This window comes from Sapajus apella, unplaced genomic scaffold, assembly GCF_009761245.1.
Source record: "Sapajus apella isolate SASKATOON/1434 unplaced genomic scaffold, GSC_monkey_1.0 scaffold124, whole genome shotgun sequence".
In the NCBI taxonomy this organism is placed as follows: Eukaryota; Metazoa; Chordata; class Mammalia; order Primates; family Cebidae; genus Sapajus; species Sapajus apella.
The window spans coordinates 4,254,383-4,282,346 of record NW_022437064.1 but is presented as its reverse complement, the minus strand read 5'-3'; the positions used below and the strand labels follow the sequence as shown (position 1 = coordinate 4,282,346).

The following is a 27,964-nucleotide window of genomic DNA, read 5'->3' as shown; positions in this document are numbered from 1 at the left end:
ATAAATAACCCTATTTCAAACTGGCTAGAGAGCTGGTTCGGCAAATGAAAGGACACTTAGGCATCAGTCCTCACTTCCCTGGTCATGGGATTAGGTATACTTCTTCTTGTAGAACGTTGTGTTATATTCTGTGCTCGAGGACTCATGCAAAGTCTCATTAATACTACCCTCGCTAATCTAACTCCAGCTCTTCCTCTACCCTATCCAGAGAAATTATTTCTGTGGAAAGACCAAGCTGAACAACGAAGCAAGGACCTATTAGATAAGTTTAAGAAGAATTATGAAAGAAAAAAAAAGGAAATTGTGAGAGATGGGAAAGTTCTTCAAAGTTTAAATCTTAGACTACATTATAAGGAGTTACAATCTCTGGCTCTGTGGCTATTATCCGCTATTAGCATAAACATATACCCATGTATATATATTCTCTAAATCAGCTGCATCTTAAATCAGCTACCTTGACTCACTCTGGCATGTCTGAACAGAGCTGGGCAAGCTCCAAACAAACCCTAGTGCATGCCATTCCTTATTTGAAAACCCCCCTGACCGTCTCCTGACTAGCTTCCTCTTTTCCCTTGTCTTCTTCCTTGTGTTCTTTCCCCCCAACTATTCAGGAAATTTCCAAGTTTTTAGTCAATTGGGTCAAGTCGAATGTGAGGTCCCGTTCAGGCCAGTGGAGACTGGACACAGCAGTAGGGCGATTGCGTCAGGTTATGAGAGTTATTAATGTCTCTGTCTCCTTTGTTCAGGCGTGCTCTCGTGGCAAGACTGCCGGCGAGTTGCACCTGCAGGAAGTATGAACTAGCCTTGCTGAGTGATCCATTGTCTTGGTGTGGACTTTTCCCAACATTATAAACCAGTTTCCAACAAAAAAATATATTGTTTAAAAGAATGCAATGGTCATTTTCATCAGGCTATGCAACTGAAATCCAACTGACAAGCAAACAAGAACACAAAAAAGAGTAGGAGGTGGGTAGAGAATTCTTCGCTCACAGAATGGAGAAATTATTGAACAAAAAAGTAGGAAAAGTAAGGAAATGTACAAGTTTCAGGAAGAACTGGAACCAGGAACTCTAAAACACTAGTTCTCAAACGCTCATGGATCCTGGCGCTCACACGTGTGCGCGCGCACACACACACACACACACACACGCACGCACCCCACACACACATCTTGGGGAAAAACTATAAATGTGGCCAAAGTGGAGAGGTTTTATAAAAACACAGCAGTTCCTTCTACAGTAGCAATTTTCAATAATGACTGCACATTTTATTATCTGAGGAGCTGTCAAAAATATCAGAATGGGAAACGTGATAGTAAAATGGGCAAGACATGAACAACTTTTTTTTTTTTGAGACCAAGTGTCACTCTGTCACCCAGACTGGGGTGCAGTGGCATGATCTCAGGATCACTGCAACGTCCGCCTCACTGCAACGTCCGCCCCCCACGTTCAAGCTATTCTCCTGCTCAGCCTCCTGAGTACCTGGGATTACAGGTGTATGCCACCATGCCTGGCTAATTTCTTGTATTTTAGTAGAGACAGGATTTTGCATGTTTCCCAGACTGACCTGGAACTCTTGGCCTCGCCAAGTGCTGGGATTACAGGCGTGAGCCACTGCACCTGGCCTGATGCGAACAATTTTTAAACACACATACACCATGCGTCCCTTAAAATATATTGTGTTACCCAGGATAAGAGAATGTAAAAACTACACCAACATTCTATTTCTCATTTTCCATTGCCAAAAATTGAAATATGAACAACATCCTCTGTTGGTGAGGCTCTGGGGAAACAGGCACTCTCGTACATTGCAGGTGGGAAGGCACATTGTAAACCTTGAGGACAGAACTGGTTACACTGCATATACACTTAACTTTCAAGCCAACAATTCGCATTTCTAAGGGTTCATCCTGAAGATACACAAGAATACATCTGCAGATTATTCATTGCAGTACTTTTAGTCATATATATTAGAATGTATATAGTCATACGTAGGAGAGTAGATGAATAATGTACAAACAGACAATGGAGTACTACGTTTCTGCAAATAAGAACAAGTACAATCTCTATGAATCAATGGGGAGCAGTTTCCAGGATACACTGTTAAGTGAAATAAGCATAGTGCAAAAGAGTGTCTGTAATATGTTACCCTTTGCATAAGAAAGGAGAGGAAATAAAATATACTTGTATCTATTTCTTTGTGCAAAAAGAAATAAAGGAAAGATAACCCAGAGACGAATGTGTTTGGTTACCTACAGGAAACTGATTATAAGGACAGAAGGAGCGGGGGAAAGGGTGGAGGTCATTTTTCCAAGTATAACTTTATAAGCCATTTCACCTTTTGGAACTATGTTAATGTAATGCACGTGCAATGAAGAGGAAAGAGAAGAACAGAGGGGAAGGTAAGAGAGAAGAGGGAAAGAAAAAAAGAAAATGAAAAGAAAGGGAAGGAAAGAAAACGTGGGAGGGGGAAAGAATAGAAAGAAAAGGTAAAAACAGAGAAAGAGAAAAAGAAAAGAGGAGAGGAAGGGGGAGGCAGGAGAGAGGAGGAAGCAAGAAATGACGGGGACATGGGGACCTCAAATGGAATACAAACAGAAACAAATGAACCAAATGACATTTCAAATTAATAACATAATTGCACAGAAGGCAGGGATGGGTGCAGGAAGAAGTGAAGTTTTGAATATAGTATTTAAACTATGTGCGCTACATCTAAAGGTAAAATAAACTCCGAACATATATTGAATTATATCTAGGAAGCTAGCAATTCTTAAACTATTTTCTGTGTTTTCTAGGATGGAACAAATAAGTACGTATGTTGGGAATGATGGTAACCTGCCTTCTCATTGTATGTAGAAAAAAAATTTATATATGGAAAAGGGGAATAGAAAGCCCCCTCTGATACTGGATTGGAATTAGAGATATTGGTATGAACTCATGGATTTAAGGTATGTATATATGTATAAAGGGTCATAGAAATAGATGTATTTACATATATATACTTTTATTTCCTAGCTCTATCTGCTGTGAGAACTTATAAGCAATGACACTCTGGTAATAATAAGTACATCAACTGCCCAAATCTTTGTTGCTAGTGGAATTCCATTTTCCACTAAAGAAATTGGGCTCTATAGAGAAATTGCCAATTTCATGACCGGAGTAAGGAAAGCACTAAATGAGCTAAGGTAAGCCCAGGAAATTCTTTTGTACACAAAAGTAAATTACACTTAAAAAATGATGATGAACTTGTCAACCAGGCAAGGAGCCAGCTTGAAGGGGCTCCCACTGGCCAAATCCGGGTCAATTTGAGCACCAAAATAAATGATAGTAAAGGATTGTTATCAATGGAATAAAATGTAATTGAAACCATGAGTCTGCACTGAAATAAATTGATACAGGAAATCAGTTTATTAAAATAGGAAGCCAACGAATATATACAGAACATGATGGAAGTAGAAAAATCACCATTAGATAATTATCATCATAAATGATTCAGGCAAGGCCATCAATTGGAACTAAAACTTCCTGGGTAAAGTTTGAGGAAAAACAGGTTACAAAGTCTCAAAGACGTTCCACTACAAGGTATTTATTATTTACAAAGGGGGAAATTAATTTATGATAGAGAAACTGCAGATATCCCCTCAATCACGCAATCAAAGTAATCACCAGTAATGGGAAAAATTGGTATTAAGTGTCCCATGGTATGATGCCCTGAGAAAAATACATGATTCTGATGTATTCCTGCTCACAGTCCTGACTCTACTCATGAAGAAAGATTATTCAAACCCCAACTGAGAAATACTCTACAAAGTAACTGGCATATACACTTCAAAAATGTTAATGTCTTTAAACACAAAGACTGAGGACCTGTTCCACATTAAAGGAGACTAAAGGGGTATGACAACTGAGTGCAACATATAAACTTTCCTTTGGCTATGAGGGAGAGTATTTAACAGACAGTAAAATCAGAATTAGGCCTATAAAGTGCTTGAGTGTATTAATGCTAATTTCCTGATTTTAATCATTATACTATGGTTACATAAGGGAAAAAAGTTCTTGGTTTTAGGAAACAAAGATTTTCGGAAACACATACTGAAATATTTGGGGCTAAAGGAGTATCATGTTAGCTTATTCTCAAATGGTTTAGAAAAAAATTAGGTAGAAAGAATAGGCCAATTGTGGTGGCTTATGCCTATAATCCCAGCACATTGGGAGATGAAGGTCGGAGTTGCTTGAGGACAGGAGTTCAAGAACAGCCTGAGAAACATACTGAGATCCCATCTCTATACAAAATTTTAATAAATAATAAAGTAAATGTAGCAAAATGCTAACATTTAATGAATCTAGGTGAAGGGTAGTCTTGGAAATAATTGTATTCTTGGCTGGGTGCAGTGACTCACACCTGTAATCCCAGCACTTTGGGAGGCGGAGGTGGGTGGATCACCTGAGGTCAGGAGTTCGAGACCAGCCTGGCCAACATGGCGAAACCCCATCTCTACTAAAAATACAAAAATTATCTGGGATTACAGGTGGTGGCACATGCCTGTAATCCCAGCTACTCGGGTGGCTATGGCAGGAGAATCGCTTGAACCCAGGAGGTGGTGGTTGCAGTGAGCCAAGACAGCGCCATCGCGTTCCAGCCCGGGTGACAAGAGCAAAACTCGGTCGCAAAAACAAACAAAAAATTGTATTCTTGTATTAGTTTTATAATTTTTATGTAACTTTGAAGTTATGTCAAGATGTAAAGTTAAAAAATACATTTACCTGGAATTTACACATAGATAATTCTAATGATTGGTCTAAAGTAAAACCTGTCCATTTACAATTCTAACCTACACCAAAGGTTAGATTTAGACTTCAGTGGTTAGAGAGAAGCAATAGTTCCTAGAGGGGAGGAGTTCAGACAGATAATATGAGGGATACATATTGCATTGGAGAAATAATAGACATTTCTCTGTGTAATAAAGCATACAGTTAGCAATGAAAATTGCCATCTTTTAGTATCAAATAACTTTACATTGAATTGTATAAGGCAAAAACTCTTAGAAATACAAGGGGGAAATGAGCATATCTACAAATTCATTAGGACAAAAGCATTAAACCAGGCATGGTGGCTCATGCTTGTAATCCTAGCTACTTGGGAGGCCAAGGCAGGAGGATTACTGGAGCACAGGAGTTCGAAACCCGACTGGGCAACACAGTGAGACCCCATTTCTACAAACAAATTTAAAAATTAGGTGGGTGTGATGTTGCATGTCTGTATTCCCAGCTACTTAGGTGCTGAGACAGGAGGACCACTTTGAGCCACGCTGGGCAATGTAGAAAGATTGCATTATTTAAGAAAACAAAACAAAACAAAAAACAACCCAAAAAGCAAACACTTCATTTGGGGACACACTTTTGTTCTGCTCTTTTACTAGTGTAAATCAGCACTTACGAGGTGCCTGGTAAATAATAATAATTTAACAAAATGTAACAGTGAGATATTTGGACATATTTCACAGATTTACAGATAATCATCATGAGGGTGAAACCATGTCCTATTTTGTTCTCCACTGTTTATTCAACACATAATAGATGCCCAATTAATATTCATTGATTGGCTGAATCTGCTCTTTGATACTTGTGGGAGATTGAGTAATAAAAACATCTTTTAATGGATCAGAATTCTAGTGTTATAAAAAAGGAACATGCATATTCCCTCCACCTTCTTTTTAATTTGTAACAACTTGACAACTTTTTAATTTGTAACCACATTTGGATAAGGTAAATATGGGCTCTTCTGCTATACAAAACAAAAAGAAGTATTCATGTTATTGCAGTTGACATAGGCTGATGGTCATGAATTGTGAGACCTTAAATAAGCAACCAGTCTGGCAATGTAATTAAATGATCCATCATTGTCCCCCTACCCCCTGCAAAACATATTCCACAGAGAACCTATCTAAGACCAGCATTACACTTTTGACAGATTATTTAGCTTATTAATAGTTAACACTGCCTTGTAACAAAATGATTCATTCAATTATTTAGGGATATATTTTGTATTTATGTTAAGGGTATAACTTGAAGTTAAATTAACCAATTGTTAACAATGAAGGCTTCAGAGAGAATTTCTTATGGCCGAGGTGGTCAATTGTTATAAATTGCTTTGCAATTTTCACAGCCCACATTACCACAGATACTTTTTGTGGCACTTTTTCAAACTTCAGATTGTTACTGACTAGATAAAGAGGATTGAGACCAGCATTTAAAAAAAAAAAATGCAGTTGGGTGGCACACATGCATAATCCTAGCTGCTATAGAGGCTGAGGTGGGAAGATGGCTTGAGCCCAGAATTTGAGGCTGTAGTGTACCATGATGGCACCTGTGAAAAGTCACTGCATTCCAGCCTAGGATACATAGTGAGATTCTGTCTCTAAAATTTTTTTAAGTTTTTAAATGAAGTAGACTAGCATAGAAAATCTCAAAACACAGGCCAGATGCCATGGCTCACACCTGTAATCCTAGCACTTTGGGAGGCCGAGGCAGGTGGATCACAAGGCCAGGAGTTTGAGACCATCCTGGCCAACATGGTGAAACCCCATCTCTACTAAAAATACAAAAAGTTAGCTGGGCATGGTGGCACACACCTATAGTCCCAGCTACTTGGGAGGCTGAGGCAGGAGAATCGTTTGAACCCAGGAGGTGGAGGTTACAGTAAGCCAGGACTGTGCCATTGCACTTTAGCCTAGGTGACAGAGGGAGACTCCGCCAAAAAAAAAAAAAAAAAAAAAAAAAAAACTCTCAAAACGCATTTCATATGGTAACACTGAGAACCACTTAATGAAACTTTTGTTTTGGTGTATACATATATCTACATAAACTGAGCCACAGTATAGAATGTATTTCTTACTGTAGGTTGCAGTAAGAAACTTTTTGAAAAACACTTTATGTTTTAGAACTCTTTGCAGCAGAACCTTGACCCACTGCTAAGATGATTTGGTGGCATTCCAATCAGGTACATTTCATTATCAGACTCAACAACAAGAACAACCGTCTTATTTAAGCTCAGCTCTCAAAGCATATGATTGCTCTTCAGATACTTGTCCAAAAGTAAAATGCACTGCCATTTGAAACATTAAAAGCTCACCTGAGAAAAAAATGCATACAGCACAGCTGTCCAATAGAACTTTTGGAGGTAGTAGAAATACCTGTACTGTCCAAAATAATAACCACTTGCCACATGTATTGAGTACCTGAAAGGCAGCTAGTATGAGGAATTGGTGAATTTTATTTAATTAACTTTAAATAGCCATATGCGGATAGTGGCTACCGTTTTGGATAGCCACTTTCACCTTAATACTTTCAAAATGTAGGTACATGAACAAATAAATTCTACATGTGATAAATATCCTAAATATCCCGATTGGATCATTACACATTATCTGCATGTTATCAAAATATCACACATGCCCCATAAATATGTACAATTATCAACAAAAAATAGATTTTTTAAATGTAGTACATGAATTATAAAGATTATCTGAAATCATTTGGGAGCTTCTTAGAAATGCTGAATCACAGGCCTGACTGCAGACATAATGTCAGAATGACCAGCTGGTTCATATGCACAATGAATTTGAAAAGCACTGATCTATAAGGACTGGTTCTCAATGGACGTAGCACCAGTGAGCACTGCTGTACCAGTGAAAACTTATGGGACACTTTGGTTGGAACAATTACTGGCGAAGTGCTTCTGGCACTACTACAAATCTAAGAGCTGGCACCTCAAATGGCATTCAAATATCTTGCCAGATATTTATGTAATTTTAAAATAATCTATTCATAATAATTAACATTTGAACTGAACTCAATTTTCCAACATTATCTAGCACCAAGTATTTTTGTGCACCTTTAATATATTCTGAATTTTCCAGGAAAACCATATGTAAGTTGAGAAAAAGATGTAATTTTGTCCAGGTTTGTGCCCCATTTCAGAAAAACTTATTTAATAGCCTACATTTAAAACGTGTCATGTGCACACTGATACTAGGTAGAGGTTCAATTATCAGACTACTTCATTATGTAATTATGTGGGAACTAAAATATTTTACTTAAAACGACTGCCCTCTTATTTCTCCTGTTATATTATCTCTATTATTCTCCAGTTAAGACTTTTTTTTCTTTAAAAAAAGTAGATAAGCAAATTATATACACATGAATTTCACTTCAGGATAACAGTGTGCACTGATTTTACATATGAGGTGCTGGGTCTCAACAGACTTAACCACTGATTTAAAGATTTATGCACCTATTACCATCCCTCTAGATCAGGGGGCCTTAATCTGGGAATACTATACAAGGATCCTCAGCCAAGATTTCTACTGAGTGCAACTTCAGGAGATATATAAAGTCTTCGGTAGTATATGATTTGATATATATGTATCAAATGATAATCATCAAGCTGTAACCATCGTGGGGTGAAGAACACATAACCTTATCAGGATGTATTAGATGAAAGACCATACATTACACCCTGAGACTGTATAAATTGGGCTGGACTATAAACTTGGGCCTCAAAATGTGGCTGATCCACCACTCAGTTACATTTACAGAATTGAATTTTGTATCATTTTATCAACCTGCATTGATGGCCTCTACAAAACAAACAAACAAACTAACAAAAACAAAACATAAGAGTTACATAGTCACTGCATTACTCACACTATAGGTGTTTCTTCATGGAGACATACGGAAGGCTAACATCCATTAAACGTTTGCTACACACTAAACAATACACTATATTCTGTACACCCGGGAATTCATTTATAAAGTCTCACAACCACCCTCTGATACAGATATTACTCCTTGTTTCACAAATGAGGAAAGTAGCTTAGAAAGTTCAATTAACGTTGACTAAGTTTATACAGCTAACAGCAGAAGTAGAATGTGAACTCAGGTTGTCTGCCTCCCAAACATGCATGTACTTTTCTGGAGAGGGTGGCTATTTTTTCTTTAATGTTGCTGTAAAATGTCTATCGGATCTTGTCTTCCATTGGCACAGCCTGCTAGATTTCTTTTTCTTTTTCTTTTTTTTTTTTTTTTGAGGTAGAGTTTTGCTCTTGTTGCCCAGGCTGGAGTGTAGCGGCACAACCTCGGCTCACTGCAACCTCTGCCTCCGTGGTTCAAACGATTCTCCTGCCTCAGCCTCCTGAGTAGCTGGAATTATAGGTGCACACACCACGACACCCAGCTAACTTTTTGTATTTTTAGTAGAGACGGGGTTTCATGATGTTGGCCAGGCTGGTCTTGAACTACTGACCTCAGGTGATCCACCCACCTCGGCCTCCCAAAGTGCAGGGATTACAAGCATGAGCCATCATGCCCGGCCAGCCTACTAGATTTCTTAGGGCAGACATTGTATCCCACAAATGACAGTTGCCCAAGCATGACATCAGCATCTTTGAGTAAACTGCTTCACTTAGAGTGGTCACTTAGAACGGGCTTTATGGAGTGCATTTGGCATGCTAAGCTTACTTTTGGTTTAATCTTTTTTCACATTCTCCCTTTTCTTCATTTTTAAATTTACTTCCTGCAATAAGACAATGAACAAATAAATGCACACCACATGCTGCTTTAGATAATCCAGGAAGTACTAAGATAGTGCTATGGCTTTGTTGGATGATTCAGAAACCACCTAGAATTGTTTTTATAATTCAAAACACCAACTATCATTATGATAACAGTACTTAAGTTTCAGTATATTCCACTTTGAGAGAACCCTGGTTTCCTTGGTTGCTTTCTAAAGAGTAGAAAAAGAACACCTAACAGGCAAAACAACAATGAGCACATTTGAGGGCATAGGCAAAATAGGGAGATGAGCTGTCATGTCATTTAGGATAACTGAGACAGGGACAATCAGAAGACAAATAGAAACTGCAGTGGACTTGGGAACACTGCCTGCGTGGAAGGTGAGAGGAAGTAGGGCCATGCAAACCAAGCTTAGTTGACTGTGGACAAAGTCATCAATGGTGTTAGGAGTTTGTAGGAAGTACAATAAAAGGGAAATTGAAAGAGAGTAAGCTATTTGTTTTTTGCCAACACCACCATCACTACAAAACATTTAGAGAAAGGTGTTCAGCAAACTTTTTTCATAAAGAACCAGTTAGTAACTATCTCAGGCTTTGCAGCCAGATAGTCTCTGACTACTTTAAGACAACTCTGCCACTGTGACACAAAAACAGCCACTGACATATGTAAACAAATGTGTAAGACCATGTTTCAATAAAACTTTATTTATAAAATAGATGTGAGCAGTCAGAATGGCCATGATTAAAAAGTCAAAAATAACAGATGCTGGCAAGGTTGTGGAGAAAAATGAACACTTATACACTGTTGGTGGAAGTGTAAATTAGTTCAACCATTGTGGAAGACTGTGTGGCAATTCATCAAAGACCTAAAGAAATAGCATTCAACCCAGTAATCCCATTACTGGGTATATACCCAAAGGAATATAAATTATCCTATTATAAAAAGACATGCATATGTATGTTCATTGCAGCACTGTTCACAATAGCAAAAACATGGAATCAACCTAAATGCCTATTAATGATAGACTGGATACAGAAAATGTGCTATATATACACTACAGAATACTACGCAGCATAGGAAAGTACACAATCACGTCCTTTACAGGCACATGGATGGAGGTTGAGGCCATTATCCTTAGCAAACTAACACAGGAACAGAAAACCAAACACCGCATTCTCACTCAAAGTAGGAGCTAAATGATAAGAACACATGGACACATAGAGGGGAACAGCACACAATGAGGCCTTTCAGAGGGTGGAGGATGGGAGGAGGGAAAGGATTAAAAAAAAAAACTAGTACATACTAGGCTTAATACATGGGTGATGAAATAATCTGTGCATGGGGTTCTGTGACACAAGTTTACCTATGTAACAAACCTGCACTTGCACCCCTGAACTTAAGTTTTTTAAAAAAGTAATTGGCACAAAGTGACAGAATGGATAACCCAAGGGCAGTAAAAATGGAAGATGCGAACATTTGAAGACAACCGTCATAAATTACTACTTACAAAACAGCATGTAGAAGAGGAAAATAGTGGTTTCCTGAAAGGAGAAAAAAATGTGCTTAATAATCACTTACCATTCTGACTCAGTTACAAAATCTGTGTGTGGAGACATGCAGGACATTGCAATATTTAACCATGATAATAAACCTAAAAGGCAGAGCTAGAACACAAAGTCCCAATATTATATCTAATATGCTTAACACCTTGACATAAACGATACAAAACAAGGTTCAAGTTGGGACAAATCTTATGCCTCACATGTCCTATGGCATATCCTACACATCAAAACATGATGTCAGGCATCATGCACAAATCATTCACCCAACATTGAGTCAAATGTTGAAGTCACAAAATAAAGCAGAAAAATAATGCTCTTATAAGCAAATTAGGCCAGACTCAGTGGCTCAGCGCAGTTACTCATGCCTGTAATCCCAGCACTTTGGAAGGCCGAGGCTGGCAAATCACCTGAGGTCAGGAGTTCCAAGACCAGGCTGACCAACATAGAGAAACCCCGCCTCTACTAAAAATACAAAATTAGCTGGGCATGGTGGTGGATGCCTGTAATCCCAGCTATTCGGGAGGCTGAGGCAAGAGAATCACTTGAACCCAAGAGGCAGTGGTTGTGGTGAGCTGAGATTGTGCCATTGCATTCCAGCCTGGGCAACAAGAGCAAAACTCTGTTTCAAAAAAATAAAAATAAAAAAATAAAAACAATCAAATGCCAAGGGAAACTGGTTACAACCATAAAGATGTGTTTGGGAAATGTTCTCAGTTAGAAAATTGTGAAGTTAAATTTATTATAAGGCATAACAATAAAACTAGGTCCAATATCAGTGCATTTGATTCAGTTTTATCAATATTTACAGGTAAATAGGTAAAATGAAAGTAGATAATAGTTCATAGCCCATCTTTGGGAAAGACTACAATCTAGCAAATAAATTAGGTACATAACAATGTTGGCTCATTAGAAGAAAATACATTAAAATCAATCTGAAAAAATATGAAGACCAAAACTGCATAACTTGCAAAGCTAAATTACAGAACATAATGACAAAACAGATGATCTGTATACATGGATTAGAATGGGTTGGCATATGAAAAAAAGCTCATCACTGATCATGAGAAAAATGCAAATCAAAACCACAATGAAATACCACCTCACACCAGTTAGAATGGCGATCATTAAACAGTCAGGAAACAACAGATGCTGGAGAGGATGTGGAGAAATAGGAACACTTTTACACTGTTGGTGGGAGTGTAAATTAGTTCAACCATTCTGGAAGACAGTGTGGCAATTCCTCAAGAATCTAGAACCAGAAATACCATTTGACTCAGCAATACCATTACTGGGTATATACCCAAAGGATTGCAAATCATTCTGCTATAAAGACACATGCACACGTATGTTTATTGTGGCACTGTTCACAATAGCAAACACTTGGAACTAACCCAAATGCCCATCAATGATAGATTGGATAAAGAAAAATGTGGCACATATACACCATGGAATACTGCGCAGCCATAAAAAGGATGAGTTCTTCATGTCCTTTGCAGGGACATGGATGAAGCTGGAAACCATCATTCTCAGCAAACTGGCACAAGAACGGAAAACCAAACACCGCATGTTCTCACTCATAAGTGGGGATTGACAGTGAGAACACATGGACACAAGGAGAGGGACATCACACACCGCGGCCTGAAAGGCGGTGGGGAGCTAGGGGAGGGATAGCATTAGGAGAAATCCTAATGTAGATGACGGGTTGACGGGTGCAGCAAACCACCATGGCACGTATGTACGTATATAATAAACCTGCACGTTCTGCATATGTATCCCAGACTTTAGGTATATTAAAAAAAAAAGAAAGAAAAAGAATGGTTTGGGTGTTGAAGGGGTAGATGGTAAGTGCCACTTGGTATTGCTGAGAAAATCAATCCGTCTTTTTTATGCTTAGTGTAAAAAGATACAGAAACAACTTGACGGTCAGTGAAGGCAAAAGTTCAACCAACAGGAAATACATGTGTACAATGGAACACCAGACACTAAAAATAATGCATTCTATCTACATGCACCGTGACACGTAAAAATGAGAAAACAATGCTAACAGAATTTTGTGTCCAAAGAAAAAAGTTACACATATTGTACATCTGTTTTTTGTTTTTGAGACAGAATCTGGCTCTGTTGCCCAGGCTGGAAAGCAGTGGTGCAATCTCGGCTCACTGCAGCCTCTGCTACCTGGGTTGAAGCGATTCCTGTGCCTCAGCCTCCTGAGTAGCTGGAATCACAGGCGTGTATCACCATACCTAGCTAATTTTTCTAATTTTAGTAAAGATGAGGTTTCATCATGTTGGCCAGGCTGGTCTTAAACGCCTGACCTCAGGTGATCCAGCCACCTTGGCTTCTCAAAATGCTGGGATTACAGGCATGAGCCACCGTGCCCAGCCACACTGTACATCTAGCATATGCCCAAGTTTCTAGACATTTACAAGAAATTTAAGTGGCACCTTGAAAAACAACAGTAGAGGCCGGGCATGGTGGCTCATGCCTGTAATCCCAGCACTTTGGGAGGACGAGGCAGGTGGATCACAAGGTCAGGAATCCGAAACCAGCCTGGTCAACATGGAAAAACCCCATTTCTACTAAAAATACAAATTAGCTGGGCATGGTGGTGGGCGCCTGTAATTCCAGCTACTTGGGAAGCTGAGGCAGAGGTTGCAGTGAGCCGAGAGTATGCCATGTACTCCAGCCTGGGTGACAGAGCAAGACTATCTCAAAACAAAAACAAAAACAAAAAAGGAATTTATTATGTTTGGTCAAACATTAAAGAAAACAATCACAGATCAGTATTTTGGGAAGGTGTCTGGAGAAACCTCTAAAGCCACACCAGTGCAGACACAATTGCATTTAAAATACTACAGTATGCTAAAAAATGTTAACTGAATGGTGAAAAAATTTTAAAGTACAATCACATACTCTTAAGAGCCACAAAATTTTACTTGTACAATCATATAGAGTTCAGTAATATAAAAGTAGAAACGGTCTCGCAAAAGCTGTAATTTGCTTATGCTGGTTTGCTAGGGTCCTCCTGGAATGTTATTTGTTTATAATCAATGGAGCTGGGAGAGTATTTAGAACAAACCAGGGCTGGACGTGGCTCACGCCTGTAATCCCAACACTTTCGGAGGAGGAGGTGGGAGGATCACAAGTTCAAGAGATCCAGACCATCCTGGCCAATATGGTGAAACTGTCTCTACTAAAAACACAAAAATTAGCTGGGCGTGGTTGCACGTGCCTATAGTCCCAGCTACCTGTGAGGCTAAGGTAGAATTGCTTGAACCCCAGAGGCAGAGGTTGCAATGAGCCAAGATTGTGCTGCTGCACTCCAGCCTGGTGACAAAGCAAGACTCTGTCTCAAAAAAAAAAACAAACAAAGCCAAAAAACCACCAAACTTCATTTTATATTTACCTCTAGACTACATAATCCCCAGTAATAAAATCCTAGTTCTATTTTCAATAACAAAAGCTATTTGTAGAACCTCACGGACAGATGCATGCTTTTTAAGATGGTGTGTTGCCGGCACCCAGGATGGAGTGCAGTGGCTCCATCTTAGCTCACTGCAACCTCCTGGGTTTAAGCAATTCCCCTCTGTCTCCCAAGTAGCTGGGATTGCAGGTGCACTTCACCACGCCTGGCTAATTTTTGTATTTTTAGTAGAGACAGGGTTTCACCATGCTGGCCAGGCTGGTCTCCAACTCCTGACTTCATGTGATCAACCCGCTTCAGCCTCCTAAAGTGCTGGGATTACAGGCATGAGCCACTGTTACCCGCCAGACTCATGCATTTTAATATATGTCTGCTTTTAAAACTTCTTTGGAGCAGGGTCCCAGACCATTCTGTTCTTGCTCTATGCTCAGCACATGAAACATAGCAAATAGAAGTGCTCAATACATATGTATGTGTATACATACATATTTTTTTTCCAGAAAAGGTAGGGAAGTGAGTTCTGTGCACAACTATTGAGAAATCACAATGTATGAAATACAGAAAAAGCTGCAAGATTTAAATATGAAAATTAGTTCCCCTGAATTGGAAAAGACAGCAACATAGGCACATGTGATCACATGCCTACAATTTCACCTTTTGCTTCTACCAGTGGAACAGTCATAACACCAAACTCTAAACCATCTAAGGGAGTAGGAAGGCTACCTAATGACTACTTTGGAATTCATTAGTAAAGCAGGACACAACAGTTTAAGATGCCACAGAACAGGACTACAGTTTTGATACCAAATCCATTAACTGTATGAAGATGAAAACTGTAGGCCTAACAGACCTGTTGTTTTAGGTAATGATGGGCAAATGAGATGCCCAGGGCTAAGGGGGAAAGCAACCTGTGAGCAGAGTTTCTCACACCATATGTGAGGGACCAGTCTTAACCCTTAAATTGCACTCTGCCTGACATACTTTATGTATATATCTGTATGTGTGCCTATGTGTGTGTGTCATATATACACACACACAAACTTTTTAAATTTTGTAGAGATAGTGTTTCACTTTGCTGCCCAGGCTGCTGTTGAACTCCTGGACTTAACCCAGTCCTGCTACCTCAGCCTCCCAAAGTTCGGGGATTACAGGTATAAGCCACTATGCCTAGCTTTTAAGATACATTATTTTATAAACATTACTAGAAAAGTGATGACATATTAATGTCACAATAATATAATTGCTATAGAAGTTTCCAGACACACACAATTTCTACTTTGACCTTAAGAGATATGCTGAAGTTTTGTTAATGTCAATCTGGCCCAAACCCTTGAATCTGTGTAAAAAGGATCTGACATTTATTACTTTACTATTCAATAATAAAAGACATACTGGGCCGGGCGCGGTGGTTCACGCCTGTAATCCCAGCACTTTGGGAGGCTGAGGCGGGTGGATCACGAGGTCAAGAGATCGAGACCATCCTGGCCAACATGGTGAAACCCCGTCTCTACTAAAAATACAAAAAATTAGCCGGGCGTGGTGGCACATGCCTGTAATCCCAGCTACTTGGGTGGCTGAGGCAGGAGAATCGCTTGAACCTGGGGGTTGGAGGTTGCGGTGAGCCAAGATTGTGCCACTGCACTCCAGCCTGGGCAACAAGAGCAAAACTCCGTCTCAAAAAAATAAATAAATAAAATAAAATAAATTTAAAAAATAAGACATACTATAAGAAACAATTAGAGGTAAAAGGTGCATAGACTTGTCATTAATTTTAAAATTTAACACTTGCTTTGTTACAATGCCTAAAATTATCCTTTTGAAACTTTAGCATTTAAGAATCTCAATTATCAATTTGAACAATTTTGCCTTATTTTGCCACTTAGATTAGAATACAGAAGCTTAAAAATGTATATGAAAACATGACCATGCATTGCTTAACGGTGGGGATATGTTTTGAGAAATGGGTCATTAGGTGATTTCATTGTGTACTTACACAAACCTGGATGGTATAACCTACTACAAATGCAGGCTTCATGGAATAGTCTTACTGCTCCTAGGCTAGAAACCTGTATAGCATGTTACCGTACTGAATTACTCCACATGGTATTTGTGTGTCTAAACATAACAAAACATAGAAAAGGTACAGTAAAAATACAGTATTATGTTACTGGCCCACCATCCTATATGTGGTCTGTTGCTGACCAAAACTTCCTTATATAGCATGTGAGACTATATTTACTTACACTACACTCCTGTACCTTTGCCTCCAAACTTCCCCAACTAACACAGTGAATCTAGGGAAAATTTCCATCTTTTATTAGATTCATTACCAAGGGGAGTAAAACAGAGACATGTCTGTATGCCCAGCATATAACGAGCTGAGGTCATTTACTCTATTAGGCTATACCCTGTGGAAGAAGTGTTAAGTAATTATTGTCTCTGAAACCCAATTTCCAGAATTCAAATCCACCGTTTACAACTTACAGGCAAAAGTTACTTAAATTCTCAGTAACAGCACCTACATCTCAAAAGATTATTGTGCAAGTTAATGTGCATGTAAAGTGACTGGAATACTGCCTGGCACATAAATTATTACTATGTGTTATAATTATTTAATTACATAATATTCATTAAATCCTTCTGTAGAATTGGGATAGTCAACATTAAATTCATTAAATGAAATGTCACATTCCTACAATAAAAGCGTCCACTAAAATCCTATTTCAATTCTCTATTATGAAAATACATCTATTTATAATATCTTGTTAAACAGAGAGAAAGAATAAGTTGGAAAATAACATATAACCTAATTTTACATTTAGAGAAGGTGCTAATAAAGTTATAAAAGTTGCTTAGTCACTGTACTATTTAAGTGGCAACTGCCCAAAGTGATTCAGAGTAATTTATCATCCATTCTTGTCCCCAGAAAAAAGGTTTAAAATAAAATCGATTCTAAAATGGTAATGACAATAATCAAATGCTACAAATTAGTTACTTCAAAAATTTAGAACTGTATACATTTAATGTATTATTCCTTCTTTCCCCCTATGAGCTGATGCTTCCTAAAACTGAACTTCATCTTAGAATTCAGGAAATACATTTCTAATAGATACACTACTTCAGTCCGACCCATTGCCAACATACCACTAACACCATCACTTTTAAGCAAGCTCTTCAAGTGCTCAGAACTATACATATCAACACAGACAGTAGTCATCTTAACCAATTACCCAAGTTTAACCAGCAGATATTATGTACAGTATGCTGAGATTATAACAAAAACAAAAGTTTCAGTATTTCCAGAATACTGAACAAGAGATGTTTGTGGCATTGAGTACGTACTGTGATAACCTGTGGTACCCTTTAAACTATTTTAAAATTCTACAATGAAATCAGTGCTATTAAGTTTATGTTTATTTCATACATGGTTTTTGTCAAGTTTATCAGTTTTAAAATGATTAAGTCATAGTCACCATTCGAAGACAAATTCTCCTCTCAAACTAGTAATTTCCATTCTGCTACCTAGAGCTTGGCTTATCCTTTGGTCTGACAGCCATACTTCATTTCACAGGACTATACAAGTATGTACTATGTACAAAGTACTTTCAAGTTTGTTTTCAAATGATACCTATAGAGTAGATCAAGTTTTCGAGTTTACAGAATACCATACTACAACAATTTATCACTATAAATGTCTTAATACCTGTTTATTCCATTCGATTTAGATTGCAACACTAACAAAATTCTTAATGCATACATCCCACCACCTGTCCTTTCCCTATACTATCATTTTGACACTTACATACAAACAACTCAATTCAGCAACCAAGTTTTACAACCACTGTTGCTACTAATCAAATGGTGATGCGTCAGATCCCAATTCTCATGAGTATTAACATATTGAGAGTACATTATTTACCTAAGACTGAAGGACTATGCCTTACTTTATAAAAAAACAAAGATAGCCACGTCAATTTAATTCCATATATATGATACTACCTATTCAATTTATTAAAAATTGTAATAAACATAATAATCAAACTAGTGCTCCAAACTTATGCTGTTCACATGGAAGACACCACAAAAGAAGACACAATATAGAGACTGCCTTGCAATAAGAAGTACAAATTCCTTCTTTAGAGATGGAGAAATAAAAGGACAAATCTAGTTGTCTAAAAGACAATTCACTGTACACATTTTATTTACAGTTTTGTACACTGTCTTAATATGAATGGGACTGCTTTTCTACTTGAGCCATTTTTAACCAAAGCAAAATAACCTAAGTAATACAAAGTGTTAAAATACAGCATAAAGATACAAAAACAGACATACTAATTCTAGTTAGGAATGTAATTATGATGTTACATTTTTTTATAATCCACAATTATGTTTAGGAAATCACACAAACATAGATCACTGATTTGAATGAAATGCATAAATTTGTAGCAAAGCTTTGTAGTTACAAAAAAACAAAAAAATTACCAAAGAATGCACAAAATTAATGTTTATTCCACCTTTGTGTCATATTCCTGGATCCTTCGCCAATGTTACATGAGGAAAAAAACAAAAGCAAAACAAATGAAAAACTGAAATCAGAATCACTAATATTATCAAGTAGGGAAACAAATAAATTAAAATCTAGCAGCCATCAGCAAGAGTACAGCAAAGACAATGCTGTAAAAAGAAACAAAGAAAATTGCTAGAAAACTATATGCATCATAATCTTTCAAACCAGCAAAATATGCTCCTGCATACAATAGAACATCAACAGAATTTTTTTCCTGTAAAGTAGAGAAATGCCAAGTTGTTTTTTGAATATTGTGGATTGGTAAAATGTGTATGTAATTAATGGTAATTCTACTGAACTATTACAGAGTGGGCCAGGAACACATTTATGGATTCTGGGGATGTGTACTGTAATTCTTTGATTGGGATAGTGGACACTCTAGCCAAAAAATATATATATATATATATGAACACAGAAGTACAAGACAAAGGCAAATGAGACTTCTCTTGTATCTCAGCAACATTTAGATGGAAATCAAATTTAAATGCAGTCCACTCTGCTTTTGGAAGAGGCTTTGGTTCAGCTCCCAAATCTCGATTGCTTGACGCAGTCTCCTATGAGAATACTCAGAAGGTGTCTTCTTAAACAACAAACCTATTTTTAGTGGTGGAGCCGCTCTTAGTAGCTGTGTCTGCGTGGGACTGATAACCAATCACTATCTTTGGAGGAAGTCCTAACCTTTCCTTGTATACCCTCCTAGAAGAAAAAAAAAAAAAGAAGTAGCCATTTTTATTCACAAGAAGTAAATAAATTTAAAAATTTAGTGTTATTAGTCTTTATATTACAAAATACAGACTTGAGAGTACAAGAGGAAATTATACAGCCTTTTCCTTTTAGCACAATTTACTCTTCCATTTTTGCAATATTCTTGGTTATTTATTTATTTATGGATTTTTGCTCTTGTTACCCAGACTGGAGTGCAATGGCGGGGATCTCAGCTCACTACAACCTCCACCTCCCAGGTTCAAGTGATTCTCCTGCCTCAGCCTCCCGAGTATCTGGAATTACAGGCACCCGCCACCACACCCGGCTAATATTTTGCATTTTTAGTAGAGTCGGGGTTTCACTATGTTGACCAAGCTGGTCTCAAACTCCTGACCTCAGGCTATACACCCACCTTGGCCTCCCAAAGTGCTGAGATTACAGGTGTAAGCCACTGCGCCCAGCCATTAATTACTTCTAAAATATTTGAGAGCCAATCAGGTATGTTGTTACTAAATTATAGTAGCATTACTATATGATTATACTGTTATTTATTCTGGTACTATGATAATTATTACTAAATCAATAGTGAACAAAGCCAGGACAGTCCCTGGGCTCACTGCATTTACAGTCTAATTAAAAAAAACACAAATAATCACAAATATCTATGACGGATCTGTCTCACATGCATACTTAAACAGCAATCTGTAACACAAACATGTTTATTTTCATTCTTTGATCTAAAATGTTACATTTCACATCTGAACCCTAGCACATATTGTATATTACTACACAAATTCCATTAACCATACCTGTTACAAGACTGCACAAACAAAAACTAAACACTTAGAGAGAGATTAATTTAAGAACATACATAATTTCTAACTTACTAACTTTACAATCTAATTTTTAAATAAGACGTGACTCAAGCACACGTTTCGAAGAACAAAATGGCACTTGTCAGGAGTGCCAAAGAGTAAATATAGGGGCCTCATCTACAAAATTAGTGAAGTCTCCCCTTTAAATATCACAAGATCAAAAGGATAATGTTAAGAGAATGAGCACATCTGAAAGCTGAGAAATAAAAATTAGACTGTGTGGCTATGGCTTATAAGTAAAGTGAATATGAGATAAGGCTGACAAGTTTTCAGAGGAAGAGAGCTTCATATGTCACCTTAAAAATTTGAATCTTTAAGAAAAAAATAAGGCCGACACGGTTGCTCATACCTATAATCCCAGCACTTTAGAAGGCCGAGGCATGGGGATCACAAGGTCAGGAGATCGACATGGTGAAACCCCAACTCTACTAAAAAAAAAAAAAAAACTTATCTGGGTGTAGTGGCATGCGCCTGTAGTCCCAGCTACTTGGAAGGCTGAGGCAGGAGAATCGCTTGAACCCGGGAGGCAGAGGTTGCAGTGAACTGAGATTGTGCCACTGCACTCCAGTCTGGGCCCTCAAAAAAAAAAAAAAAAAAGAAAAAAAGAAAAATATAGCAAAAATTCAAAAATAAGCAAAATCAAATACAAATAAAGGAACAGCCAGGCGTGGTGGCTCACACCTGTAATCCCAGCACTTTGGGAGGCTGAGGCGGGCAGATTAGCTGAGGTTGGGAGTTCAAGACCAGCCTGACCAACATGAAGAAATCCTGTCTCTACTAAAAATAGAAAATTAGCTGGGCATGGTGATGCATGCCTTTAATCCCAGCTACTCTAGAGGCTGAGACAGGAGAATCACTTGAACCAGACAGATGGAGGTCGAGTGAGCCTAGATTGCATCACTGCACTCCAGCCTGGACATCAAGAATGAAACTGTCTCAATCAATCAATCAGTCAATCAATAAAGGAACAAACATATTAATGGAGTTAAATCCTCCAACACAATACTAGGATGGTTTTTTCATACCTTCCAAAAAGATTTACCACCTTCCCCCTAAAATAAAGTATTAAAAAGAAATTTTAGGGTAAAGTGATAATTATCAAATTTGCATTAAATGCCATGCATTCCTTTCAATTAAATGCCAGAAAGCAAGACCAATGCAAATTGGAAGGGTTAAAAAAAAAAATCTTTCTTTGAAAATCTGAAGTCTTAATATAGACTCACAAGAATTTAATATTGAGAAAAATACAAAACTTCCATAGAAAAAAAATTCTTAATTTCTCTAACTCTTTCTTAAAATAAAGTAAAACCTCCACAATCAGGTTTTGATGCTGGCAGAAACATTAAAATATGATGACAAATCAACTCCTTTCTCTTACTGAACCCTATACAGCACGAAATGTAGAAAATCCCTATACCTTTTGATCTAGAAATAAATCATGTTCACAGAAAAATACATGGCCGAGAGCGGTGGTTCACACCTGAAATCCCAGCAGTTTGGGAGGCTGAGACAGGCAGATCACTTGAGGCCAGTAGTTCAACACCAGCTTGGCCAACACAGCAAAACCCTTGTCTCTACAAAAAATGCTATAGGGCTCAGGCCTGTGATCCCAGCTATTCAGGAGGCTGAGGCAAAAGAGTCACTTAAACCCAAGAGGCGGACGTTGCAGTGAGCCGAGATCGTGCTACTGCACTCCAACCTGGGCAACAGAGTTTAACTCTGTCTCAAAAAAATTAATTTTAAAAGAAAAATTAATAATATTTGAAAAAAATCACAATGGGGCAAACCAAACATTTTGTGACCACTGACTGACCAGCACTGAATTTTAACATAAGATTGTGAGTCAAATATTACTAATATAATAGAGGTTAAAAAGAAATCCTAGTTAGAAAAAAAATGCTAGCTAGTTTAGCATGGTGGCTCATGTCTGTAATCTCAGCACTTTGAAAGGCTGAGGTGGCTTGATCAAGTCCAGGAGTTCATGACCAGTCTGGGCAACATGGCAAAATCTCTTCTCTACAAAATGTACAAAAGAAAAACCTAGCCAGATGTGGTGGTATACGCCTGTAATTCCAGCTACTCTGGTGGCTGAGATAGGAGGATCACCAGGAGGTTGAGGCTACAGTGAGCCATGACTGCACCACTACACTCCTGCCTGAATAACACAATAAGACTCTGTCTCAAAAAACAAAACAAAATAAAACAACAACAAAAACCACCATTTTTGCAAAGAATAAAATTTCCAAAATTGGTCAAAAACCCCCCACATATGTGGGTTTTAAATATGGATAAAAACCAAGATATGTCATATAAATTTAATGAAAATTCTGTTTTCTGTCATATAAATTTAATAAAAATTCACATGCTTTAAATGCACATATAATATTTGTCAATACTCACTGAATTATTTTTATTATGAGCATACATTAGCTCTTTTCAAAGTAGTACTTTTTTCAAACAGTACTTTCAAGTAGGAAATAATACATTCTCATTTGGTGAATGAATTAAAAAAACAAAACTACACGCCAAAGGAATGCTCTAGTAGTTATATACTTTACTGCTGAGAAAAAACAATTTCATAGAAATAAAAAACATATGAACAAGGCTGGGTGCAATGGCTCACGCCTGTAATCCCAGCACTTTGGGAGGCCCAAGGTGGATGGTTATCACTTGAGGCCAGGAGTTAAACACCAGCCTGGTCAACATGGCAAAACCTGGTCTCTACTAAAAATACAAAAATTAACCGAGCATGGCAGCATGCACCAGTATTCCCAGCTACTTGAGAGGATGAGACATGAGAACTGCTGGAACCTGAAAGGCAGAGGTTGCAGTAAGCCTAGATCATACCACTGTACTACACAGCCTGAGGAACAGAGTGAGACTCTCTCTCAAAATAAATAAATAAATAGATGAAATAGTGGTGTAAAAAAACAAAATCAAAAACAAAAACCACAAATATATATATATAAACAAGACATTGAGCACTGGCTCTGTTGGTACAGAGCCATTCAAACTTATAAAAATGTTCATGAAAACAATACAAGGAAAACAGGATCTACAAACCAAAGTATATCTAAAGCTACAAATAAAATAACTTCTGGTTTTAGTCATTTTAATATTGTAAAAATAAGCAGACAAAGAGGAAAACTTACCCTATATGTGTAACAGCTTCTCTGTTTTCACATTCAGTAGTCCATATTGCTATCTTATCTCCTTTAGCTCTAACATTAACAACAGCGCCACATACATCGTCACTGTAGTCATCAAAAGATTCTCCAATAAGGCACAGCAGCTTAAAAAAAAAATCCCAAATTACATTTAATAAACAAGCTATTACACTGCGAATGTCTCCTCTATATTCGTATAGACACAAAACTAAAGACAGCTTTTAAATCAAGAGTTAACTTTTTAAATGTCTAAATTTTATTTGCATATACAGATCTGTCCTGACTTTATTCATTCATTTATTTATTACCAAAAACATTAACAGTTGTCCTCACCTTTTTCAGCAAATTTGGCAGTTAATATCATGGCAGATATAAAAGCTGATTTTATAATACTCATTTGCTCTGCTGCTGCTTCTATTTACGAGCAAACAAATAACAGAATAACAGAAATACTTATTCATGGTTAAATTAATTGCCTCTTGTTCTTATTTTTTATGAATAGTTGTTAATGGTTTGAGTTTTTTTGTTGTTGTTTTTGAGAAAGGGTCTTGCTCCGTCACCCTGGCTGGAGTGCAGTAACACCATCACAGCTCACTGCAGCCTCAACCTCCTAAGCTTAAGTGATCCTCCCATCTCAGCCTCCTGAGTAGCTGGGCCTACATACAAGCACATATCACCACACCTAGTTAATTTTTGTATTTTTTGTACAGACAGGGTTTTCCCATGTTGCCCAAGCTGGTCTTGAACTTGTGAGTTTCACTGAGTGAAATACCTGGCTTGGTCTCCTAAAGTGATAAGATTATAGGTGTGAGCCTGGCACTATTGGGTTTCTTAAAACATCAATAACAAAATTTACCATTTTAACCATTTCTAAGTGTACAGTTCAGGCATTATGGACATTCAAAATTGTTGTACAACCATCACTACTACCATTCATCTCCACAACATTTTTTTTAACTGAAAAATGGAAATGTCCTGACTTTTTAATGTGGAATTCCAACATGATACTTGCTGATGATCTTCCCCCTCAAAAACAGAATTCAATTACTTCTTCAAAAGCCATTCATTCAGCAGCTGGGTGTGCTGACATGCACCTGTAGTCCCAATTACTTGACAGGCTAAGGCAGGATGATTGCTTGAGCCCAGGAGGCTACAGTGAGCTCTGATGGCCCCACTGCACTCCAGCCTGGGTGACGGACAGAGCAAGACCCTGTCTTTAAAAAAACAACACAGTCACTTATCCCCACATTTTAGTGATTAACTTAGTAAGTCCTAACTATAAACCAGGCACTGCTTCAAGTGCTAGGGATACAAAAGAGACTACAAATCCCATTCCTAAAACTTGGGGTTTGGAACCGCCGTCTATAGAAAATGCCTATTATCTTATATTTAATTTGTCTTGTGAAGGCAAAAGTTCCAGCTATATCACAACATGTAGGTCGAACAACAGTACACAACAATTTTATTGTTTGCTTCACTGATCTAAAAAGTTTAGTAGGTCAGGCACAGTGACTCACATCAGTAATTCCAGCACTTTGAGAGGCTCAAGTGGGAGGATCACTTGAGGCCAGGAGTTTGAGATTAACCTGGACAGCATATCAAGATCCCATTTCTACAGAAAGATTTTAAAAATTAGCTGGGCATGGTTGCATGCACCTGTAGTCCAAGCTATTAAGAGGCTGAGGTGGGAGGGTTGCTTGAACCCAAAGGGTGAGGCCGAAGTGAGCCATATAAATAAATATCTGCACTCTAGCCTGGGAGAGCAAGACCCCAGCTCTAAAAATATAAATATTTAAAATTTTAGTATATGTATAGCAATGCTGTAAGTGGGTTGCAAAAACTTCAATCATACAAAATGTAAGGTTCTATAATTTTGGGGTTAATGAAATGACCACAAAATTGGTGGTGAGAGTCAACTGCCAATCACTCAAATATCTGACTTACAATATGGTAGAATGTTTCACTGTACTATAAACAGAAGTCACGTGACAGAACAAAAGTAATTACTGACCCTGATTTTCTAGTGCTGGGCATCCTTCTCTCCTCTTAAATCAAGTAGCAAATGTAAAATGTAACATATATTAAGTTTTAGTATTCCAAAACTACCTCTACAACTGCTTTATACTTTTAAAACCTTACTGTCTCTAGCCAAAAGCGATCGAGGTCACTTCGTCTCTGCTGTTTGTTCAATGTAATTAGCCATCGTCCTCCCCGTTTGTTTTTCTCATCTTCCCACATAGGCTCAATACCATCCTACAGGGTTAGAAGACAACAGTATTACACAATATTGTTACCTTGACTTTGAGAGATAATCATTAGAAATAATGAGCAACAACACTGTTAACTTCTTATTCTCCATAAAACTGTCACTGATGTAGTTTTTAAAAAGCACATAAAACTTAACGCCAGAGGCATGACACTGCAGAATTACAGTCCTGACTTCGTCCCTTATTTGCTAGTAAATCTTGAGTTTCACTTAATTTGAAGGTTCTTTTTCTAAATAGCAAACATATTTTAGAAGCTCTGTACACTTCTATACCCAGAAAATACATGCAAAAACTATTCAATTTCAGTTAATGAATGTCCTGTCCCCAAACCTGACAAAGCCCAATAGTAAGTATTCCAAGGGCCTATGCTCCTAAGGTTAAGAATGCCTGGTAAACTCAGTCTGCTCAAGTACATAAAAGAAGGAGTAGACTGGATAATCAAAGCTCTCATGAAAATCAATCTCAGTATGGTATCCATAGAATAATTCTCCCTCAATTTTTAAAAACAAAAAGAGTAAGATATATTTATACTAAAGCATACTAAAGCCAATTAAATTATCAGCCTGCTCACCATACTATCAAATACTCCTAAGTTTACAGCAAGATTTCTTAATGAATACCAAATGGCCCAGTCCTATAATAAATATATAAAAATCACCAAGTACACATACCTTAAAAAGTGAGTAGTCACAGCCAGGCATTAAATTACTAGACAACTGGATATGGTTGTACAGACTAGGTAAAAGAAAATGACAATTAAAAACACAGAATATGTAATACAGAGTTTAGGTGCTTACATATATATACATTTAGAAAATATGAAAAATAAACAGATAAAAGTTTGTGTCTACTTGTTTCTAAGTCAATTTCTTAAATGGACAAAACAGATCTTAAAAGCAGTTCAATAATCAACTTCGGATGGCAGGTATAATTTTCAAAAAAATTTCTAGTGATTGGGCTGACAAAAATATATTTTTATATGTCATTTAACTTGGTGCATACATATGTGTGTATATAAGAAACTGAGGAGAAAGGTATATGGTGGCTTTAAGTAAATGAAATAATTTCTGAAGTTAATCAACAGTTTTGTTTTGTCACAAACACATTAGACAAAAAAAAAAAAGAAAAAAGAAAAAAAAAAAAAAAAAAGAAAACGAACTTCCTGACCATCGGGATTGTATGGCTGAAATACATTATTATCCTTGAGGGTATCCAAGACAATAGATCAATGGTTCGCAAACACCACTAACTGTCGCTGGTCAGTCAACACAATAATCATTTTAAAAAGGATTTTAGAAAAATATAGTTCCAGGCACTACCTCTTGGGATTATAATCACCTAAATATGAAATGACACCCTGGAATCTGTATTTCTACACTATTTCCCAAATATCAAAATAACATTTGCAATGACTCGGTTGCTTGCCTGAAGGCAAAAGGCTTAGATCATTTGATCTCCTGTAGTCACTTACAGCAAAATTGATTTTTAAAATATTAGCACCTCTTAAGAATCTTTTCCTCTGTAGGAGAATGAAGAGTTTTTTTTTTTTTTTTTTTGGTGCAGAAGGCTGGAGTTATTTAAAAGTTCTAAATAAACATAATTATAGAAGAAAAACTACTTGATGTTTTGATGACGGGCAAAGAAGAATAACCCTAGTTTAACTAGACAACTAGGCCTATAAATTATTAGGACTTAAATGTAGTTATTATTAAGTTTCAATGCTTTTATGCTTATTAAAGACTTTTGTCTTTCATGGTCTCAAATAGTTCCTCCCTACTCATTCTCCAAGTAAATTAGACACACTGGATTAACTTTGTTTTTTTTT

At 37.4% G+C, this 27,964-nt stretch overlaps 1 protein-coding gene and 1 long non-coding RNA gene across 2 annotated transcripts in view; both read right to left on the bottom strand.

The window, feature by feature from the left end:
* Positions 1-1,586: 1,586 nt before the first annotated feature.
* On the bottom strand, positions 1,587-18,377 carry LOC116538967. Its single transcript, XR_004263867.1, has 3 exons — positions 17,710-18,377; positions 8,515-8,517; positions 1,587-1,624 (listed from the first exon to the last, which is right to left on the bottom strand). It is a non-coding gene; the product is annotated as an uncharacterized LOC116538967 (long non-coding RNA).
* Positions 18,378-18,532: 155 nt separating this feature from the next.
* EIF4E (eukaryotic translation initiation factor 4E) overlaps positions 18,533-27,964 on the bottom strand; it is a 41,878-nt gene continuing 32,446 nt past the window's right edge. Inside the window, exons 4-7 of the mRNA XM_032261564.1 lie at positions 26,811-26,874; positions 26,012-26,125; positions 23,858-23,997; positions 18,533-19,821 (exon numbers count right to left, since the gene is read on the bottom strand). Coding sequence (XP_032117455.1) covers positions 19,707-19,821; positions 23,858-23,997; positions 26,012-26,125; positions 26,811-26,874 — 433 coding nt within the window. The 3' untranslated portion in view covers positions 18,533-19,706. The remainder of the gene's footprint in view (positions 19,822-23,857; positions 23,998-26,011; positions 26,126-26,810; positions 26,875-27,964) is intronic.